At 37.1% G+C, this 23,663-nt stretch overlaps 1 protein-coding gene across 2 annotated transcripts in view; it reads left to right on the top strand.

Moving 5' to 3' along the window:
* Positions 1-23,663, top strand: part of Neto2 (neuropilin and tolloid like 2) — a 55,845-nt gene that overhangs the window by 12,603 nt on the left and 19,579 nt on the right. Inside the window, exons 2-6 of one of the 2 annotated variants that reach the window (XM_085682046.2) lie at positions 8,321-8,377; positions 11,330-11,470; positions 12,084-12,332; positions 18,019-18,042; positions 18,144-18,271. In XM_085682046.2, the coding sequence (XP_085538172.1) occupies positions 8,321-8,377; positions 11,330-11,470; positions 12,084-12,332; positions 18,019-18,042; positions 18,144-18,271 (599 nt within the window). Of the gene's footprint in view, positions 1-8,320; positions 8,378-11,329; positions 11,471-12,083; positions 12,333-18,018; positions 18,064-18,143; positions 18,272-23,663 lie in introns of both variants that reach the window. The other variant, XM_085682045.2, reaches the window with a different exon arrangement.

Below are 23,663 nucleotides of genomic sequence, written 5' to 3'. Positions count from 1 at the left end.
TACTGGCCTAAAGACTGTGTTCCTGTCTGTATGAGGTTACTACCTCACTGAACAGTTTTCATAAGATCTTCTTTCATCTGTATCCCTCCCTCTGTTGAAGCTATTTGCAGCTCTCACTTTACCGAATGCTAACTAGTTAACTAATGCTGGCTGCTAACTCAGCTAGCAGCTCACCTAGGAAAGTTTTTTCCGCCTCACCTCTCTCACTATCACTTGTTAGAATGTGTTGGGTTCTGCTGTTCTGCTTCCTCTTCCAGGCTGTGGTGTCCCTCCTCACTTTTTTGCACTAACAACGTGACTTCTCCCTAACTAGATGAACAAGAAACTCCTTTGTAGAGTACATGCTACAATAATTAGTTTGTAAAAGATTTTATCTCAGATGGTCAGTAGTCATTATCAAATCAGATTTGTTATAGTTTCCTTTGACAAGATTATAGAATTCAGACCCTTTTCTAAGGCTTCAGCTCCATTCACTGATTATAGAAACCTTTATACAGACAGTAGATACATTTCGAGGGTCACATGTGTGCTGTGTCTACTCTAGATGTTTACTTCCTTAGGACTACTAGTGACAGTAAGGACCATATCTTTGCCCCCTCATGTCACTCAGGTTCCAAGAGTTCAAATAAAAGCTCTCTTTTAAGAAGCAAGCATATTGATGTCGTAGCCTATATAAGCTGCCCTGTGTCCTCCTCAACCTTAGGTTTGTGTGACCAACTAATAAAGGATTTTCTGCATGACCAGGAGTGGGGAATGGTTGGGAATGGGGATTGACAGGAGCATTATTTGATATAAAAGAGATATCTTTGAATGGGTCTGAACTGGCATCCCATCCTGCACAATTCTTTTCCTTTGTGTCTTGACTTCCTAGAATATTGCCAAAGTGGTCGAATAGGAAAAGGAATATTATTGAAAGCCCTCACTCATCACTGCTTATGATGTATATTGACTGTAAATATGTCCCTGGTACAACCCTGGAAAGCCAAATCATGCTTCCAGGGTCATCTCTCAACTGTCTAATGGTCATTGGAAGTCTGACAAGGTTTATTTACTGCACCACTTCAAGGGTACTGGTATATAGCTGCCATGGTTTCATCTTGAGCTGAAGCTTTCCCTTACCACTAGTCTAGAACATGGAAAATATTTACCAGGAGGATCCCCTAAGAACTTTGTAGTGATGAAAGGATTCATTATACTAGACAAATTATTCCAGTTATAAAATCAGCCTATCAGTATCTCCATTGTACTTAATATACCCAGTTGTCTAGATACATTGCACAGACCATTGGAGAAATAAATACCTAGTTGGTAAGAATTTGTGAGATATTTAGTCTGTTATTACCCAAGGTTTCTTCCCTTAGTTTCCCTCAACCTTCTACTCCTCCAGGAAGACATTTTTATCTCTTTTTGATATCATTACTGGCTGAACAAAGCACTTAGCATCTAAGCGTTAGACAAAGCACTTCACCAGCCTGTGCTTATTAGAGGATAAGTGCATTGCTGCAAAGGGCTGCTTAACATCCTATAGTGTACTGCTACCTTTGTTAAAGATTCCTTCAACTCCATGCCCCTAGTATACAAAGCTCGCTCTTACATCCTGAAGCCTGGAGAGTTTATTAGAAATGTACTACCTCAGCTTCCTTCTAGTCCCACTAAAGGGACTATTTCAAGTACTATTAATTAACCTATATCTTTCCTTCTATAGAAGCTTTTTTCAACCCGTGTACAGCTATGTAAGTAGAGACTGTGTTCATTTCCCAACCAGCTAGACCTGAATAATCACACAGAAACTATATTAATTAAAACACTGTTTGGCCAATGATTCAGGCATATTCCTAGCTAGCTATTACATCTTAAATTAACCCATTTTTATTAATCTATGTATTGCCACAAGGCTGTGGCTTACTGGTAAGGTTCCGGCTTCTTTCTTCTTCAGCAGCTACATGGCATCTGCCTGACTACACCTTCTTTCCTCCTCTGTCTCTGCTTGGATATTCTACCTTGCTGTATTCTTCCCTGCCATAGACCAAAGCAAATTCTTTATTAATCAGTGATAATAAAACATATTCACAGCATACAGAGGGGAATCCCACATCACAGCATAAAGGGTATGGCATAGGGGTTCATTTTCTAGGGTTGTACCATTTACAAAGATTTCCTGACCATCTCACTCTCAGCTAATGGATCTCAACTCCTGCCACTAGTATCAAAATCAAGTTAAAAAGAATGGAAGCTTACATTCCAAAAGAAATAAAATGACATCTGAGAAAGCATCTTCTCCCAAGAACCAGGAAAAGAACAGCACAACTGCAAAATGAATTTGCATCTAGCTGAAAACTTACAGGTTTTCTTTATGCTACTTCCCCATGGAGTAGTCCTTCATAGTCCTATAACACCAATGTCTCTTTCCATTCTAGTTCTTTAGTCTTCTTGCTAACATTTTTCTCTAAATGTCTTCACTACCTATGCTAGTTTGATCCACCATGAGATGAAATCATAAACAACCTTTAACACAGCAGTTCTTAATCTGTGGGTCACAACCCTTTGGGGGTTACATATCAAATATCCTGCATATCAGATTCTTATGATTCATAACAGTAGCAAAATTACAGTCTTAAAGTAGCAACCAAATAATTTTATGTTTGGGGGTCTCCACAACATGAGGAATTGTATTAAAGGTTCGTAGCCTAAGAAAGTTAGAACCACTGCCCTGGCATCTCCCTGATACTTACACCTTCCCCACTCAGCTTCTCTGACATTGAAATAATAGTGACTTTTATTACTGTTCTGTCTGTCCATCCCTTCTGCCCTGCACAGATCACCATTATCTACCTCCCAGATCTTGGCCGTGAACAGAAACTTGGTGGAATACCGGACATGCCATCACACCCCTACTGAAAACTTTGGTATGAGTCTGCCACTTCACTGAGACTTGTTCTACAATGTCCTGTCCTGAGACACTCAGGAATAAATTATCTTAATAAGATCTGTGAAGTTTCTTCCTTAGTGTTTTTCCTTATTCTATATTTAACTTTGTATCCTGAGCTGATCCGGAAAACTACTCACAAAACTTAAACTCCGTTGTTACCAACAAGAACCTTGCTTGGACTGGTCACCTGGAAAACCTATCTCCCTCCCATCACAAGCCACAAGCCAAATGAATTACTGCCGAGGTCTCTTCCTCACTGACTTGGTGCTTCTTTCTTCTTACCTCCCTCCCACTGAAAGTCATCTTACCTAAAACAAAACAAAACAAAAAACCCACATGTCAGGGCTTTCTTGTGCCCCTGTTGGGATTATTTTCATTTGAGCTATGAGAACAGAACTTGGCAGTTAGAGATTGGAGGTACCTACCTCTTGGATATCTGGCTATGCCTTCTGCCATCTTAAAAATAGTCTATTGTTCCCAGTCCAAATAACACAGTGTAGGGAAAAATTTTTAAAAATTATTTTAGAGATAGTTACCATGATGCCAACCCTTAATTATAAGAATAACAGCTGTGGACATTCCTAAGGTATGGTTTACTAAGAGGAATTATTCTGGACATGAAAAAATACTAGGATCTTTGCTAGGAATTGGTACCACCTAAAATGAATACATAATTGAAAACTTTTTCCATTCTGAGTTTTTAATTTTTCTTACTATTGTGTATGAGTGTATGTTGTACATATCCAAATAAAGATCAGAGGACAACTCTAAGGTGTCTGTTCTGAGGAATGAATTTAGCCTTATTTGGAAAGTGCTTTTACCCAGTCATCACACTGACCCCTTCTGTGCTTTTAACATAGCCACCAGTTTCACTACCTAAGACCATTAGGCCCCACCAGAGCCCTTTGGACTCCTGTGCTCATGTACTCCTAAATAATGGTCCTTGTTGCATGGGGCGGTGTCAGTTCTGTTATATGTACCTCATGTTGTGGATACTTCGGGGCAGATTGAATTGGAAACTTTCAAACTCTTAAAGGTGGCTAAATCTTATCTGGCACTGGTTCCCTCTTGTGTTCTGCCCTACCACTTTCAGTGATTCTCTTCATACAAGGAAGATGTTTGGCTTCTCTTTAAGCGTATCATAAGCTGTTTTAACAGGTACTACAGGAGATATAGACCAGACTCAGGGTAATGTTAAAACCTTTAAGACTTTGAATTCATCCCAACAAGAAACCAGAATCCAATTAACCCAAGAGATTTTGGAGATCTAACAGGTATCTAGATGCCCTCACTGGCAGCTGGCTCCAAGAAGAGGGCCAGATGACTAGCTAGCAATAAAAATGAAGTCTTAAGCTCTGAATATCAGCCAGTCTGTAATGAACACTCGGACCAGCATGAGAACTTGGTCAAGAGCTTTTTTTAACCAAGCCTTCTTCATTCCTTTGGATCACACTAAGTTTATGCCAATCGCTCTGTCTCCCCAGTTTGCAAACTACATGATGAAAGTCTCTCTTTTTGCCTTAAAATTTTTCCTAGCAATATTTTTCGTCTTCATTAAGAACTACATTTTTAGAGTGCACGTTGAGAGAGAAAGAGAAAAGAGACCACATCTGTGCAGATGTTCAAGGAAGCTGTAAGCTATAAGAAGATGTGGGGTCCCTAGAGCTGTAGTTACAGTTTTGAGTCACTGGTTTGAGTGCTACAATATCTAGTCTTCTGGAGTAACAACAGCTGCTTTTAACCTCAGAGCCATTACTGCAGCCCCAAATATACATTGCTTAATATTAATAAAGCTGAATTTTTTGGGTTTTTTTTATTTTGTTACATATTTCTGATGGTATAACCATTTTTCCATGTGTATATAAAATAAATTTGTATATTATATATTTTAATAAAATGTGCAAAATAAAAACATTTGTTTCTGTCTTTATTAAAATTATTCACGCACACCCATTTGGTTTGGTTTGGGGGGGTTGATTTTGTTTTTCAAGACAGTGTTTCTCTGTATAGCCCTGACTGTCCTAGAACTCACTCTTGTAGACCAGGCTGGCCTCAAACTCACAGAGATCCACCTGCCTCTGCCTTCCAAGTGCTGGGATTAAAGGCATGTGCCACTGCCACCCAGCTATTTCTATAGTTAATATACTATCCCAAAACCATTTGTTTTTAAATTTTATATTATATGTGTGAGTTTTTATTACTCACTATGTTTTTAATTTTCTGACATACTTTTTTATTCCTAGTTGTACTATTGGTCTCCTGCTTCTATTTTTGTTAATTTCTTTAAGATTATTTTTCTTTATTTTATATGTATGAATGTGCTACCTGCATGTATGTTTGTGTATCACATGTGTGCCTGGTCCCCTTGAAGTTCAAAAGAGAGCATCAGATCCACTGGAACTGGAGTTATAGATCATTTTGAGCTACCATGTGGTGCTAGGAACTTAACCCAGGTCCTCTGCAAGAGCATTATGTGCTGTTAACCCATGAGCCACCTCCAGCCCATGTTTGTTGATTTCTTACCCTTTCTACTCGCTTGGTGTCACTTGCTTTAAAGCTATGAGTTATAAATGTGAAAACTGATAATTTACCTGTGATTCTAGAAAGAAAAGAACGTGAACAAAATGTATTGAACAGTTGTGTGTCATCTAAATGACACACCATGGGAGCTGGGTTCCTCTGAGAGGATAATCGACATAAAGGAATGTTTCATTTGCTGAACTTCAGATTCCTAATATTTTGGGATTATGGGTTTGTTTTGTTTTGTTTTAATTATAAATCTCTTAATTTTGTTGTGGTTATTGTTTTTAAGTTCAAGGCTCTGTTCCTCTAACTCAGTTCCAGTATAAAAATGGGAAGTGTTTTGTTTTGAGATAGGATTTAACTATGTAGCCCTGGCTGTCCTAGAATTCATTGAGATTCTCTGCCTCTTGAGTTCTGGGTTAAAGACATGCTCCTACAACACCTAAAACAGAAATTTAAAAGGAAAAGAAAAGAATTGTTCATTCTGACATGGAGTCTTTAATCAAACAAACAAAAGCCTACAGTGGTTTTTCTTGTTCTAATTAAAAGTTCAATACCTATTCCAGGCAGACTAGTAGTATGCTTTCCACTGAATGGAAGAAAGCACCATTCATTTAAAAAAAAAAAGTCTTTGAAAAAGGAAAGGCAGTCAATATAGTTGAAAGGAGACAAAGGTTAATAAGGATTCAAGAAACCAAGGATGAAGAGGTCAAATGCTTAGATTTTAAGATGTAAACTAAGTGACAAGAACTATATCTTTGCACATTGATAGCCCTGTTAATAGACACTGAAGGCATGCTATTAAGCAAACCTGTGCTGTTACTCTCTTGGTGTGTGTGTCATTTGGCAAAGTCGTCAATCACTCTATTTCCCTCTCCCTCACATCTTGTAAGTTATAAATTGCAGTTCACTGTGTCTTAAGCATGTCATTAGTCTCTCCTTTCCAATTCCACAGATTTCTCTGCTTCAATACATCACCATTACTTTTCTTCACAAATGATTATTTCATAACTTTAGCCTCCACACAACCATTAGGAGTATTGGTCTGAAAGAAGTAGTAATACACTCTCTTGGTTTAAAAAACAATAGTGAGTGACTGGGTTTGGTGGTGCACACCTTTAATCCCAGCAGATCTCTGAATTCTAGGCCAGCCTCGTCTACCTAGCAGTTCCAAGCCAACCAAGACTATGCAGTAAAATCCTGTCTACAAAAATATTAAATCAAAAAATAAAAACCTATAGTGAGTAACTAGAAATGTATCTAAATGGTACTGCACTGGGCTAGCATGCACAGCTCTGTGGGTTCATTCCCTAACACCACAATAAACAAACAAAAGTCTACAGTGTTTTTTTTTATTGTAATTGAAAGTATAAATTCATCAACATGGTATTTAAGAGTTTTTACTCTTTGGTCTTATCTTGCTTTTTTCTAACCTGCTATGCTAGCATATTTCTTTCTCAGGAGTTCAAGTCTGTCAGAATATACCTCACTTCCAGATGTTTTCCTCACTCTGCCCTTTTATCTCCAAAAGAATGAATACCAGTTCCCTTCTCCATGTTTCCATTATGCAGTCTCTAAACCTCTCTTTTCACCTGTATTTCAGGTAGTCTTTGACAGTTGACTCTAGGAAGATGCTAATTTTCCCAGTATCTACCATTTACTTAGCAGAATGCTTGGTACATATGATATGATATGCACATCATTGAGACTGGTCCCATCATATTAGTACATCTTCTGGATTTTGCAAATAACTAAAATGAAGCTTAAAAAGACCTCACAGATAGTACAGTAATATAAGACAAAAACTTGTCTCCTGAAGTCCATACTGTTAGGCATTTTGCTTAATTCTGTAGCCATACCTTTGCCTTTTTAGAAGGAGATAAATGCTATTAACTAAATGTCTATCTACCAGACTGGTAGTTTGGGGCAACCTAGTAGTATATTTTCTACTGAATGGAAGAAGGTGCCATTCATAAAAAAAAAATGTTTTTGAAGTCTTCAAAACACAAAAAAAGGGATATATTGTTGGTTGGGTCTCAAACATTCGGGGTGAGGAGTGAAATAGTTTTAGTGTCTAATATGGCTTCCCGTCACAGCAAACCCACGCACAGTGATGCACAGTAGCAGTGTCAGTGGGCTGTCAGGTGAGCCACTTGAGCTGTGGCATAACACTCTGCACAGCTAACCAAATGCATAAACACACTTCAGGTAGAGTAAATGGAGTGGTTAGGCTCGGTAAAAGCCTGCACAACACATATATGTGGGCTTGTTTTCATATTGAAAAAAGTGTTTTAAATAGCACATGGTATTCATTAGTTCTTATCTAAATAAGTACAAAATCAGTTACATCTTTTCTTTGGATGTTTTGGGGTCGAATAGTAAATCAGTATAGCATTTGTTTATTTACATTGTGAATATGTATGCTCATGAATGTTCACATGTTTGAGCTTTTACACATTCCCACTGTGGTACTCATGGGAGGTCAGACACAACTTTCAGGAGTCATTCTCCACCGTATAGATTCCAAAGATCAAGCTCAGGTGTTTAGGCTCAATGTCAAGCACCCAAAGAGCCAGCCCTCTCACTAGCCCAAGGGCACAGCATTTCATATCTCAAAGACTCAGTGTGAATGTTGGTAAGAAATGGCAATTTTAAGCAAAGTGTGTGCACATGTTTATAATCCTAGCACAGGGGAGATAAAAGAAGCCAGATTTTGAGTTTAAGACCAACGTGGCCTCCATAACAGTACCCATCTAAAACAGTGATTTTAGTCATTAGTCCTTTATTGTCATCACAGTTTCCTTAGAGGCGTAGTAAAATATAAAATAAATGCAACTTTTTAACTATTCTTTTTTGTTCTTTCTCTAGTGTTGCTAATAACAGTACTTGTAGTGGAAGGGATTGCTGTGGCCCAAAAGACCCAAGGTAAAGTATGGAGAGGTACATGATATGTTTACACAGTTTGAAAGAATTACAACTTTTGGATGCTACTTCATAATCCTTTGTTTTAGTTTTCTCTCTATTACTGTGATAAAATACCATGACCAAAACAGCTTGGGAGAGGAAAAGATTTATTTGGCTTACAGTTTTACATCACAATGCATCATCAAGGGAAGTCAGAGCAGGAGTCAGGGCAGGATTCTGGAGGCAGGAGCTGATGCAGAGGCCATGGAGAAGTGCTGTTTACTGGCTTGCTCTCCCAGGCTTGCTCGGTCTACTTTCTTATAGAACCCAGAATCAACTACCCACAGTGGCCCTACCCAGTGAGCTGAACCATCCGACATCAATCATTAGTCAAGAAAATGCCCCACAGACAACTGAGGTGCCCTCTTAGATGACCCTGGCTTAGTTGATAAAAAATGCTAACCAACACATTCTTCTTAATCATTTCAATGACCGAAAATGTTCTATTAACCTATGGATCTCAACTTAATCAGAATCAGCTACAAAATTGTCTGCACAAAGTTTGCCCTGATAAGCTTTTTAAAAGCCAGCATCACTAATAACTTTTAATACACTGTTAATTATATCCAAAATTTAAATGCAATTTACAGTTTTATCACTAAGAAAAATAAAAAGTGTCTTTTCTAGTGTGAACAAGCACTGTCTTTAAGTACAGTCTTCAACGCTCTTTGGTCCTATTGGACTGTCTGACCTTGAAGATTAGTTAGTGTGATTTTTTTAAGCAAATTTTCATGTTAGAGTTAGTACATTTCCTGTACAACTTTATTTTTTTATTTTCATCAAAGTTATATGTTCACATGATAAAAATTCAAACTATATGAAACAATTTGAAAAATTATTTTTCATTCTATTCTTTCTGTTTCCTGCTTTACAAGAGCCACAACTATTTTAAACTTTGTTTATATTTTGTGTGGGGAAAGAACACACATATACTACAGTACACATCTGTAGAGTAGGATAACACTGGGAAGTGGGTTCTCTCCTACCACTCTTTGAGTAGTGGAGACTGAAGTCATGCCATCATCTTGCAAAACATGAATTTTTAATCCTCTAAACTAGTGGTTCTTAATCGGTGGGTCAGGATCCATTTGGCAAGCCTCTATCTCCAAAAAATGTTTGCATTATGATTCATAATCATAGCAAAATTATAGTTATGAAATAGCAACAAAAATAGTTTGACAGAGTGGTGGTGGCAAACTCCTTTAACCCCCGTATTTGGGAGACAGAGGTAGGCAGATCTCTAAATTCAAAGCCAACCTAGTCTATAAAGTGAGTTCCAGGACAGCTGGAGCTACACAGAAAAACCCTGTCTCAATAAATAAGTAAATATTTTTTTTAAAAAAAGGAGGAAGAAAGAAAAGCAAAAATCAGCATTTAAACTACTCATCAAAGTTTTTCAATATGAATTTGTTTTTAGGTTTAGGAATATTTTGGTTTTGTTCAGTTCTAAAATTTCCTCATTCAGGAAGGGAGAGGGAGTTGATGGTGGGGAGGATGAGGGGAGGGACTAGGAGAGGGAAGGGAAACTGATTGGATTGGGGGAAATTAATTAATTGATTAATTAATAATAAAAAATTCCTCCTTCATTTTCTCTAGTGTTTTAAGGAAATTCCTATTATTATAATACTTACAGCTTTCTTGGGTTTTTATTACTGTTTTTTAAAGTTGACATACAAAGTGCTGAGTGAATTTAACATAATGAATTCACTGTATATTTAATTTATATATATTTTCACACATATTTTTGTTTCAATCTGAGGAGACTTCTTTAATTTTTATTCCATAAACTAACAATTACAAAACTTTTTATGGAAAGAGCCAATAAATATTTAAGCTTCTATGAGCCTGTCTCTGAAACAGTTACCCAGTTCTTTTGTTGTGTGAAAGCAACCAAAATGAGCAATTGAAGGGTATTGATATGGTCCAGTAAAACTCAACACACACCTCTGGCATCACACTTCTGCTCTAAACTTTCTCACGCTTTGATTTTCTCTGTTTGGTGGAGCTTGCTTCTATTTTTTAAAAAAAATGTTTCTTTTTGTTTTATGACTGTATTTGCTTTTCAGTCTCTGGAGAAATTGCACGAAACCCTGTTGTTACTCGTTGGTTGGTAACTTGGGTTTATTGTTTGTTTTCACTTCCTTGCATAGGCTTTATTTACTCAGGGTTGCTTTATTCCATGTGTTCCAACATATTTTTCATACTGGAAACTTTCTTCAAATTCCTGGTTGTCCTTGCATATGTACTTAATATTTTAATGGGGGCACTGAAAAACTGACCATGCATTGTCTGTAGGTCTGGGTAGGATGTGTTTACTGTGGCTCTCATCTGGGATTTGAACTGACATTTGGGACTCTCTGATCTGTATGATTAACCCTTTCTTAGATAGATTGGATTCCCAAAATATAATTCTCTATTTGCTGTCAGAGTCTCTGTTACTTCAACAGACGAAGTGGGAGAAAGTTGGGACTGTCAGTGAGTTTATTAACATTCATCAGCCTCTCAATTTTCAATTGCTGTTTTCACCCTCAGCTGCACCTGGTTGTTCCAGTCCATTAATTCTGCTTTACTTTCACCAAAGTAATGGTGAAACATATATGGGTGTGGAGGTCAGAGGACAGCTTGCTGGTTCTGTTCTTCCACTATATGGCTTCCGAGAATCAAACTCGGAATGTCAGACTTGGCAGGTGCCTTTTGTGGCAAACGTATCCTTTACTATCAAGTCTTCAAAATAAGTATAATATACAAAAGCTTTCTTCCACTTCTGCTGTGATCAGTTGGTTTTACTAAATTTGGCAGTGGTTCTCGTGAAGTTATATATGCAACTGAGTAGGCAATTTTTTAGGGTGTTGGGGGGAAAGAAAAGATTGCTTCTTATATTTTGCTGTAATGGTATTTAAAATTCTCTTCAAGATGGACAAAACATTGGAATCAAGCACATTCCTGCAACCCAGTGTGGCATTTGGGTTCGAACCAGCAATGGAGGTCATTTTGCTTCACCAAATTATCCTGACTCATATCCACCAAACAAGGAGTGTATCTATATTTTGGAAGGTATTTAACAAATCTGTGTTTTGTTGGATAAACTTCTACTTCACTATAAAACTGAGGACATTAGCTAAATGCCCTGTTTAAACCAGTTAGAACAAATTTTAAATATGTTTGTGAATTAAATTGTAATAAAGATAAACATTTGTAAATATCAAATATGTTAACAAAATAATAGTTAATTTTAAGGAGAATTTGTAATTGTTTAAACCATAGTTAAACTATGTGCATCACTGTATGAGAAACTTCCCTGATAAGGAACGTAAGTTCACCGGCATCCCTGCTGGGCTTTCTGTTCGTGCTGAGTGCCTTTGCTTTCTTCTATATCACGTATGACACACTGTACATTGTATTTAAAGTAAGCAAGAATTAGCCTTTCACCTCTTCTAATTTTAGTCAACCAAATATATTTAACTAAAGTAATGACATATACCACAGGGAAACATTACTATAATTCTACAACATAGCATGGTTATTCCTGTGAAAGAGCGTTTCTTACGGCGTTGCATGCGTAGTTCTTAGTGAGATTCTCAAGTGTGAAGTACTGGAATGATTGATTTGCTTGTCCAACATGTATGTCTTGTTCATGCTGCCCTGTTTGCTTACTCTTACTTTATAGCTGCCCCTCGTCAACGGATAGAGCTGACCTTTGACGAACGCTATTATATAGAGCCATCATTTGAATGTCGCTTTGATCACTTGGAAGTTCGAGATGGGCCATTTGGTTTCTCTCCTCTCATAGATCGTTACTGTGGCATGAAAAGCCCTTCGTTAATTAGGTCAACAGGAAGATTCATGTGGATTAAATTTAGTTCTGATGAAGAACTTGAAGGACTAGGATTTCGAGCAAAATACTCATTCATCCCAGGTAACAAATTAAGTGTTCTTAAAAAATAAGTTACCTTTCAGTATTTGAGTGTACAACTGACTTTAGAATCTTAAGGTTAGAAAAGAATAATTTGATCAAGGTAATCAGGTTAAGACTAAAGAAATTGTCAAAGTCAAAAGAAAAATCAGTCTAGGAACAAGTAAAAACTTTTTAGGACTCAGAGGTTAGGAGGATTGACTGCTCTTCCAGAGGTCCTGAGTTCAATTCCCAGCAACCACATGGTGGCTCACAGCCATCTATAATGAGATCTGGTGCCCTCTTCTGGCATGCAAGCATACATGGAAGGAATGTTGTATACATAATAAATAAATAAATCTTTAAAAAAAACTTTTTAAAATAGGGAGCAGTAGACCACATCCCAGTCTAATTCTGTGGTAGACAAGCAAAGTTACATTTTCTTCTTAAATACCTTTTAGGACACACATCTAAGACCAATAACATCAAAATAAATATATACCTTTAAATAATTAAATCCACTGTCTTTTCACAATTCCCACAAAGGCAGATTTTTAAATTTAACTTATTATAATTACTTTAGAAGCTACATAACAATAGAAATACTCCTGCACCTGCATTTAAGAGGGCTAGATTTGTTTGTCTTTTCTCTACCACTCAGTAACTATAACATTGAAGCATGAAGTTGTACCTGAGATGTAGCAATAAATTCTGAATTCACCTCCTGGATCTGACATAACTAGTTTATAGACATCTGGTAATTTAAGAAAAGAGAAATGCGAGTTGTAGTTCTAGAAGCCAAAAATTCCAAAATCCAGTAAAGCCTAGCTCAAAGACAAATCTTGTTTTGTTTGGGGGTACAGGTGGGAGATTGAGACAGTCTTTATGTACCCCTAAGCTGTCCTCGAACTCTCTATGTAGACCATGTTAGCCTCGAGCTCCACCTGCCTCTGCTGAGATTAAAGGTGTGCACCACCACATGCCATTAGATCTGTTCTTTATCTCTTCCATTGTCTGGAAGATTATCCCAGTATTTCTGTGTTTGTGACCATATTGCTCTAACTTCTGACTTCACAGCTTTTCTTAAAATTCTTTTTCCTTTTTATTTGTATAAGTGGTGTGTGTGTGTGTGTGTGTGTGTGTGTGTGTGTGTGCATCCATCCACTTATGCACAGGATGCCTACAGAGACCAGAAGAGGGCATCATGTCCCATGAAGCTAGCTACAGGTGGTTGTGAGCTGCCTTATGGGTTCTGGGAACAAAACTTCAGTTCTCCCTGCAAAGAGCAGCAAGTGCTCTTAATCGATGATCCATCTCTTCAAACTCGGTCTTCTTAAAATTCTTATTGATGTATTTTATGTTGTAATGTAATAGTCACTCTTTTTAATAACCATATATAGTAAAATTCACAGGGATTTGGATGTGGATATATCTGGGCACTACTACACTGTCAGCCTACTGCATCATCTTAGCTACAACTTGTAGGTAAAAACACTGATCAAATGCTGTGAGAACTCTAAAGCCCTATCCAGTGAAAAGTACATATACACTAATGTGGAAACTCAGGAATTAGTATGTTATTGTACCCAAGAAGTTTGCAAACATAACAGAATGAGAAACAATCTTGTGCAGCAAGTGTATAATCTTTAGTTTTGTTTTTTTATGGAAGAAATTTAGTTGAAAAATACACAAATGAAACTAACTATAATCCTGTCCCTTTATATTTAAAATCATTGCTAACAATTTGGCAGTTACCTCTTAAGATGTATTTCTTTATTCAGTTTATTTTTACAAAACTGGTCATGTTATGCATAAAACTCCATTGCCAGATTTTTTTCCTTAAAAATCAAACAACTTTGTATCTGAATCAATAAGCATATTATGGAAGATTTTTGTACCTGTATCATCTATCTAATACTGAAAGGACAGTATTTTCAAACAGTAAAACTCATCTAATAAACTTTATGGGTTTTTAAAAAATATTTATTTATTATGTATACAATATTCTGTCTGTGTGTATGCTGGCAGGCCAGAAGAGGGCACCAGACCTCATTACAGATGCTTGTGAGCCACCATGTGGTTGCTGGGAATTGAACTCAGGACCTTTGGAAGATTAGGCAATGCTCTTAACCTCTGAGCTATCTCTCCAGCCCCCCTAATAAACGTTAATAATAATTTTAGGATCACAACAAAACTAAACAGGATATTATTATTGGATAAGCCCCTCCATTCCCCTATATCCACATCTTTCCAAAAGAATGGTTTCTTTGGTACAATCCATAAACTAACACGGGCACATCATAATTAGCCAAAGTCTTTAGCTTACAATATAGCTCACCCTTGGTATTATATGTCTGGTGAGTTTGATAAATAGTATATATCCACTGTTACACAGAGCAGTTTGACTGCCTAAAAATTTCCTGTGCTCCACTCACTACACATCCTTCCTCCCCCTAAACTGCTGGCAATCACTGGCCTCTTTCTTGGTTTACCATTTCCATGTCATGGGATCATGCAGTATGTTGACACTTCTGGTCAACTTCTTTCACTTAATTATATGAACATAAGGTTTTTTCATGGCTTGATAGTCGATAGGGTGTGTGGTGTGTTACATTGTTTGTGTATATGTTTGTCACTGTGCATGGGCAGAGGTTAGTAGACAACTTGAAGAAATCAGTTCTCTCTACAAGTGGGCCCCAAGGTGAATTATGATATGTACTAAGTAAAATTATTTAAAAACAAAAGGCAAATCCAGTTGTCTAAGTCCACTTGTATAAGTTATCTAAAGTTATTTGCCACTATACTTGGTAGCATGAACCTGGGAAAGCGGGTTCCTAAAAATGAGACGGACTGAAGTCTCATGCAATAGCCAACTTTATTCAGAGCATCAGACAGTTTATACCTGAGGGTTAGGAAGGATCACATGAGTAAGGTACTCAATTACAAGGACAGGCCATACTTGGCCAAGACATGCTTTTTCATAGAAGCACATGAATAACAACAGCAGAAGCAAACTCATTCCTATCTGCTATACCTGGGAGAAAGGCAAAACAACATTCTAAGAACAATTCTGTGTTTTGTAGAAACTGAAGTCACAAGACTCTTGTTTTCTTGGAATTTCTCACAAGCACTTCAAATTATCACACAACTCCATTCTTGTACTGTGGTCTGACATCAAGTAGGCAAATTTATGGAAATAGAAAGTAGAAAATTGGTACTTTAATGAGTACAGAAAAGGAGTGATTGTTGAACAGTACAATTATATAAGCATACTAAAAGCACTGAACTGTACATTGTTAGCATAGTTAGGAATGGTGCCACACACTTATGATCCTAGCTACTCAGGAGGTTGAGAAATGCAGATAGCACAGCCTGGGCTATATGCAAGACTGTCTCAAAAACCATAGTTAACATGGTATGTTTTATTTGGAATTTATTACAAGTAGAATGTAGTAACTTGTTTTCTCAAAATGGCAAAGTTAAGAATGGCTGACTCAGTGATGCAAAGGATATTCTCCCTGTAAATTTGTTCACAGAGCTGAATCAGCCATTTCTAACAAAGTGTAAAAAAGTCATTTGCTTAAATAGGTCAGGCATGTAATGTTTACAGCCTAAATTAACTGAAGTAATCATTTTAGTGTCAGGAATGCTATTACAAAATCTTATATATGAATCACATCTTTACGAGTTATAAGTTCCTGAAACAACAAAATAGACAGTAAAACGTGGTTTTTTTCAGGGTCTGGGAAGAAGTTCCAGTGATTAAACTGCTTGCTGTGCACTTGAAGGACTATACTTCGATGTAAAAATGCACAGCTGTGTGTAGTGCATATACCTGTAGCCCCAGCACTGGAACGCAGAGACCAAGTAGATCCTAGCAGTTCTGACCCGCTGGTCCAGCCAAAAACTTCAGGCTCTAGGTTCTGTGAGAGAATTGTTAAATTCAGTGAGAGATCTCTTTCTTATTAAAACAAGACAAAAAACTGGAGCATGATAGAGGAAGATGCCCAAGTAGACCTCTGGCCTCTATATACATACACAATTTTTACGAGTCTTTTAAAAATATTTTTTAATAATCAACCAAATTTAGGGCTGGAAAGATGGCTCAGCAGGTAGAAGCATTTGCACATAGGCCAGTCAAGCTGTATTTAATCCACAGACTCCCACAAGGTGGCAGGAGAGAACTGACTTCTGCAAGTTGTCCTCTGATGCGCACACCCCTAATTAACTAACTTAAATCATCTAACTTTATATGTAAAGACACTCACTTTGAACGAAAGTGGTTTGGTTTGGTTTGGTTTGGTTTTGTGCTTTTTACATACCATGAGAAATTTTTATATAGTTTATAGGTAAAACTGCTTGAAATTTCTGGAATATTTTATCTTTGTACCTTATAGGTCTTCTGGTACTACCTACATTAAATTTTATACTAATGGAAATAGCATAAATATTACATAATATTCTGTTTTATAGAATTTATAGAGGAAGCTTAGGAATTAAGTACTTTTCTATATAGTAGCAAATCCAGGACAATATTTAGTTTCCTAGGTTATTTCTTCTAATGTGTCTTATTTCCTTTTTCTGTAGGACAGGGATTCCCCAGTTTTATCTCTAAACTGAGAAAACAAACTCATATCAATACATAATGAGCTAAAGTGCAGCTGTGTTTATTTGCTGTTATGTAAAGGCGTATTTTCATTTACACACTACATAGAGAGTTTAAGGCCAGCCTATACACATTGCAGTAGCAAAGTAGATAGATAACTTGTGAGTTCAAGGCCAGCCTGAAAAAGCTGCAAAAAGAGACCCTATCTCTAAATAAATAAATATTTCCAAAAAGAAAAAAAATCTGATTAATTTTCCAAAAAGATCCTATAGCTTTTCCCCAGTATAGTTTAAGATACTGCTTTGATTTTTCTTTTTTTTTTTTTTTTACAAAAGAACTGGTGTCCACTAGTTGACTCTTTAAACAAGGGTGAATTTAGTTTTAGTTTAAAAAGAATAATCACTGAAATGTATTTAAAGTTAAGCCAATAGTTTATTTCTCCACTTTCCAATATGTAATTTGGTAACTTGCTGAAGTATCTTCAATTAAAGATAGTTTTAGTAAGAATTGAGTGCCCTCTTACTTGGAGAAACCATGTATGTAAATTAGTTTTTTCAGAGTAGATATTGTTGCAGAGCATAAACAAATGTGACACACCTTGAAATAATATTCTTTAACAACATATAGAGTCTTATATTTGTAATTCTATTTTAACTTAGAAATAAATGTTGAGGCATCTGTGTAATATATTTAAAAAGAACATTTGACCATGATTAAATATGAACTATTTATTTTGCAAATATCACTACTACTAATTAAAGCAAATATTTTAGAAAACATAGCTCAACACAAAGGAAGTATATCCTTTTAAGACTAATGGTATTCCATTTTATTAAATGTACCATATTTTATTCATCTGTTCATATGTTAGTGGACTAACTATTACATTTGACAGTTAATATTTCCAGTAGTAAAGCATGCATAATGAAATAAAAAGTGTATACATTTTTATTAAATGTCAACCCCATAAGCATTGTCACAGATGACTAGGGATATGCAGCATCTATCAATGAAAAGGCCTCTTAATGTTGCGATGTGGTGAAGATCTAAGTTAGGACTGAAAGTAGCTCAGCACCAATGACTTTCTTCTCTTTTCTGTTGCAGATCCAGACTTTACTTACCTTGGAGGTATTTTAAATCCCATCCCAGGTTTAGTATATTACTTTTTCTTCCTGTGACACTTTTTATTAGTTTTATTTTTCTTTGAATATCTTTTCTTTTTTTTCTAGATTGCCAGTTTGAGCTCTCAGGAGCTGATGGAATAATACGTTCTAGCCAGGTAGAACAAGAAGAAAAAACAAAACCTGGCCAAGCAGTTGACTGCATTTGGACAATTAAAGCCACCCCAAAAGCTAAGGTATTGTTTATTATATGTTGACTTACTCAGAGAAGGCCCTAAAGAGACATGATTTCTATATTGTACCGTTTGAATCATGTAAATATTTGTGACTCTAAATTTTTTGTTTCATTTCCTCTATTGGGCACCTACTAAGACCATAGTGGTTTTGCAGTTAAATAAACTGAGATAGAAACAATTAAAAATGTTATACATATATTAAGATTCTTCTTTAATTTTTAAGTATTGTGTGCACAAAGTCATACATGCCACAGCACACCTTTGGAAGTCAGAGGACAACTTCATGCAGTTGGTTTTCTCCTTCCACCTTTATGGGTTCTGGGAGTTAAATTCAGATTATTGGGATTGCACAGCAATCTTTTTACCTGCTGAGCCATCTTATCAACTCCATATTAAGATTTTTAATCTGGGAGTATTACAGTTTTTAAAAAAATCTGTGGAGTCCTAACTGATGAATACAAGTATTGATCAACCACTTGTTGGGTTTGGTTTTTTGTTTATTTGGTTGGTTTCATTTTGTTTCTGTGTTTTAAGGGCCCGGGGAAGATGGCTTGGTGAGTAGAGTGCTCCCTGTGCAGTCATGAGGACCTGAGTTCAGATTCCCAGCACCCACATAATCAGGGCCCTTTGTGATAGGGCACCTCTGTCACTTCCGTACAAGGAGGGAGGGAGACAGGCGACTCCCAGAGGCGTGCTACTCAGCAGGTCCAGCTCAGAGGGGGAGCTCCAAGGTTCAGTGAGAAACCCTATCTCAAAAAATAACTAGATAATATCAAGAGAGGAAGTTACTGGCTACACATGTACAGACATGACACGCACATATGTCCAAAATGTCTTCAGAAGAAACCCCCTTTTCTGGCAAGGACATTTAGGCTGGAAGAAGTTAATATGTCTTAAAGGGTTGGTCATACAAGTAGAAACACATCATTGAATCTCACTCTAGTCTGTGTTCTCACTGCTGCCCTCTGTGATCCTGTGAAACTGTTATAGAACATGCTACGAAAAAGAGTGCCTTTCAATAACTGAGGTTGATCGCTGACTACCTTTGCTTTTATTTTTAATTGGTACTTCTAGGATTATCAACAGAAATAAAATTAGACTTAATGTATACATATGTAAAAAGGGGGAAGAAAAGAAAGAGGAACTGGGAGAACATATCATGATTTGGGGGCCAATCTGGGCTACGTAAGTGAAATCTGACTCTCCCACACAAAAAAATGGGATTTATAATTATGGGAATGATTAATAGCCTGAAATGTTTTTAAATAGACCAAAAACACTTGGAAATATTGGACAAAACTTACCATGTATTCCTCAGAAAGCAAATACAAGTTCAAAATAAAACCAGTAATTCTTATGAAAATAGACAACTGTATATTAGTACAATAAAAACAAACTGATACAAATGCCTCTGGCAATTTCAGTTACTCATTACTGCCCAGGGGTCAGGGATGGACATACCAGGAGTTTAGTTTTAACACTAACTCTGAAAAAAAGAAATAAAGCATAGGGCTTGTATAACCATTGTGAGGCCTCTTACACAGCCAGAACTGGTTTTTTTTATTTTATTTTATTTTTTCCAATCTTTTCTCATTTTACATTCCTAGTTCCCACTCCCTCCCAGACTCCAGCTCTCTTCGCCTTTCCCCCACCATCTACTCCTCAGAGAGGGTAAGGCCTCCATGGGGAGTCAACAAAGTCTAGCACATCATTTTGAGGTAGGACCAAAATCCCTCCCACACCCTCATATTTAGGCTGAGCAAGGTATCCCTCCAAAGAGAATGGGCTCCATTCAAACACTAGGGATAAATCCTGGTCTCACTGCGAGTGGCCCCACAGACTATCCCCCACTTCAAAGGGCCTAGTTTGGTCCTGTGCTGATTCCCCCACACAGTCAGAACTCTTGGAGATGACTGAAATGAAAGAGTAACCAAGGAAACATGCTACATAGCCATGGTGAGGTGAGGTTTTGTTTGTTTGATTTATTTGTTTTGTTTTTGAGACAGGGTTTCTCTGTGTTAACAGTCTTAACTGTCCCGGAACTTGCTTTGTAGACTAGGCTGACCTCAAACTCACAGAGATCCCCTGCCTCTGCCTGCCAAGGGCTGGGATTAAAGGTGTGTGCCACCATGCCTGGCATTATTCTGTGCTTTCATACATAGAAGGTTACCTTTGTGTTTGGGATATGAATTGATATGGCTTGGTCAGTCCAGGAAGTACAGATCACAAAAATTAACAAGAGTGTCTAGTCCTGAGCTCACAACTGTAAGGTAATAAATTCATCCAAAATAGCCAAACATACTCCCAATCCCAGTTAAGTAACCCCTCTGCTCGCAGTCCATCATGAGGTGAAAGCAGACAAAACAAGGAGAAAGAAGTTTAGCCTCCTGGGTTTTAGATTTCCAAGAACTGTATCCTACAACAAGGAATAGAAAGATCAGAAAGGAAAATGACCAGGTAGATTTTTTTAAAGGACTACATGTATAGACCATCAATAATAAAATGAATGGCTATTTAAAAAACTGAGGAAATTTAGTAATAGGAATGTGTAGCACTATCTTAAGATATTTTTTCAAGAATTGATGAAAGGCATAACACAGTGGCTCCCAAAAAGAAATATGTTTAAATGATGTGGAGATTGAACTCACAGACAGGAAAAACTTAAACAACCCGAGAATAGGAAAATTGTCTCCAAAGGGATATTTACTCACTTATTGATTACATGTAGTTATTTATTATATATGTGAAGGAGATACATGCGTGCCTTGGCACACATGTGAAGGATGGAAAACAACATTCTAGAGTCTGTTCTCTCATTTCTCCTCTTGGGACCCAGGAATCAAACTCAGTCTTCACAGTGGTGTCTTTACCCACTGAGCCATCTTGCTGGCTTGATGCTATTTAGATTGACCCTAGTAAAATAGAAGCCCAAGGAGATGGATGTCTTGAAAGTAAGAAAAATAATAGCTGGTAACTACGTTTCTGACTGGATGAAGAATGAAAGCAAAGCTAAGGGATTTCGGCTAAAAATGATAAGTGAACTAGGTGCAACATTTAAAATCCAAGTAAGTCCTGTTTATAGGACAACTGTGTAAGAGTTTGAAGATAGGAAGGTAAGAGATGTGTCTAGGAGTTGCCTCTGTGAGTAAAGTGCTTTCTCTGTGAGCTTTAGGAAACTAAGTTTGGTTCCTAGCACCCATGGAGGGCAAGGCTGGCCATGTCTATAACCCAAGCACTGGGATGGAAGGGGCAGGAACAGACAGATCCCAGTAGACAGTTACTCTAGCTGGAATGGGGAGTCCCAGATTTAGTGAGAGACCCTGCCTCAAAGAATAAGATGGAGAGAGGAAAATACCCGCTAAACATCCACACACAAGTGAGCATACCTGCACACACATGAATGTATGAGTCATACAATAAATAAATAGTAAGACATGCCCATAAAATACCAAAAGAAAGTAGGTATTACGTATTAAAATAGGAATCTAGAGTTACCAATTCACAAGAAAAACATAATCTAAAATCTTACAGATTATGGCTTCAAAGTATACAAAGCACAAACTAAATTTTCACTTCAATAATTAATAGACCAAAAGTTAAAAAAAATTATTAAGGCTCTTGAGGTTTAAACAACATGTGCTGTCTTGATAACAGCATCTGGACAGTATATGTTCTTTCTAAGCTTAGACTTATCAAAATTGATACATGTATTAGACCAGCAGTTTTCAACCTGTAGGTCTTAAACCCATTTGGGGGTCAAATGACCCTTTCGCTAGGGTTACCCAAGACCATCAGAAAACACAGATATCCTGCATATCAGGATTGCAGTTCATAACAGTAACAAAATTACAGTAATGAAGTAACAACAAAAATAATTTTGTGATTGGGAGTCACCACAACATGAGGAACTGTATTAAAGGGTTGCAGCATTAGAAAGTTTAAACTAATTGTGTTACACTAATGTGTACACAAGGTCAAATGTTTAGAAATGAAGCATATGCTACTTAGTAATTTATATAGCACAAAAGAAATCAGGACGGAAGTTTAAATACATATAAAACTTAGTAATTAAAATACATCAAAAATTGTGGGATATATTTAAAACAGTGTTTTAAGACTATTTATGACCATACATGCATCTTTTGGGGGGGAAAAGCTTGAATTTAATGAGCTAATGTTCATCCTGAAAAGAAAAATGATAAATTTCAAGAAGGTAAAAGATAATTTTAAGAACAGATATAAGTAAAAGCCTAATATCCTTGTTAGTTGTAATTGTCAGCTACCCTAGAGTCATCTGAGAGGAGAAGCATCAGCTGAGGGGTTGCTGGCAGACCAGTCTATCAGCATGTCTGTAGGCTGTGCTCTCCCACAGTTCCCTCCGCTGTGCAGCCGCACTTTTTATGTAGACCCCTGTTGACATTCGGCGCCTCTTCCTGTGCTATTGAAGTTCTTCCTGGAAAGTTCCTGCACCCACTGCAGGGTCTTGAAGAGGGTTTCCCTATGACTTCTTTGAAAGGTTCAGTGCTTCACATTCTAAATTAATGTCTTTGATCAGTTTTTATTTGATTTTTGTATAATGTGGATGATATCAATTTAATTCTATTCTTTGGCAGGTAGAGGTCCAGTTTTACCAGCACCATTTATTGAATAGACTACCTTTTTTCCCTCAGTGAAAGTTTCTGACTCCTTTGTCAGTTAGATGTGGGCATAGTTTTGGTGGTTTACTCCTGGGTTCTGATTGACCTCTCTGTAGTAGTACAAGGCTGTCGTTATCACTATAGCCCTACAATATGGTTTGAAGCCGGGAATTGAATTGCACAGGAAGAGGCACCAAGTGTCAACAGGGGATCTACCAAAAAGCAAAAAACAAAAAAAACAACAACAACAACTGCTGAACAGCTAAGGAAACTGTCGGTAGAGCACACAGCCTACAGAAAGGGAGAGACTCTTTCCCTCAGATAAGGAGCTAATATGCAAAAATAACTGCAGGAATTAAATACCAAATAAATAAAACTGTCAGTCAGCAAATGGGCTAAATAGACAGATGACCAATAATTATTTTCTAAAATGTTCAGCCTTCCTGGTCATTATATAAATGTAGTTTAAAGCTGTTTTTAAGATACACCTCTCGCCGGGTGGTAGTGGTGTGCACGCCTTTAATCCCAGCACTCGAGAGGCAGAGGCAGGAGGATCTCTGTGAGTTCGAGACTAGCCTGGTCTACAAAGTGAGTTCCAGGACAGCTAGCGCTGTTACACAGAGAAACCCTGTCCTAAAAAAAAAAAAAGAAGAAACAAACAAACAAACAAACAAACCTAACTAGTTATAGATGCCACTGATAAGAAAGAAAAACTCTTTTTATAGTTCATGAGGGTACAAATGAACACAACCATT

This window comes from Myodes glareolus, chromosome 22 (genome assembly GCF_982192425.1).
Source record: "Myodes glareolus chromosome 22, mMyoGla1.1, whole genome shotgun sequence".
Lineage (NCBI taxonomy): Eukaryota > Metazoa > Chordata > Mammalia > Rodentia > Cricetidae > Myodes > Myodes glareolus.
Note: the sequence above shows the minus strand (reverse complement) of the source record. Positions and strands in the feature narration are given on the sequence as shown.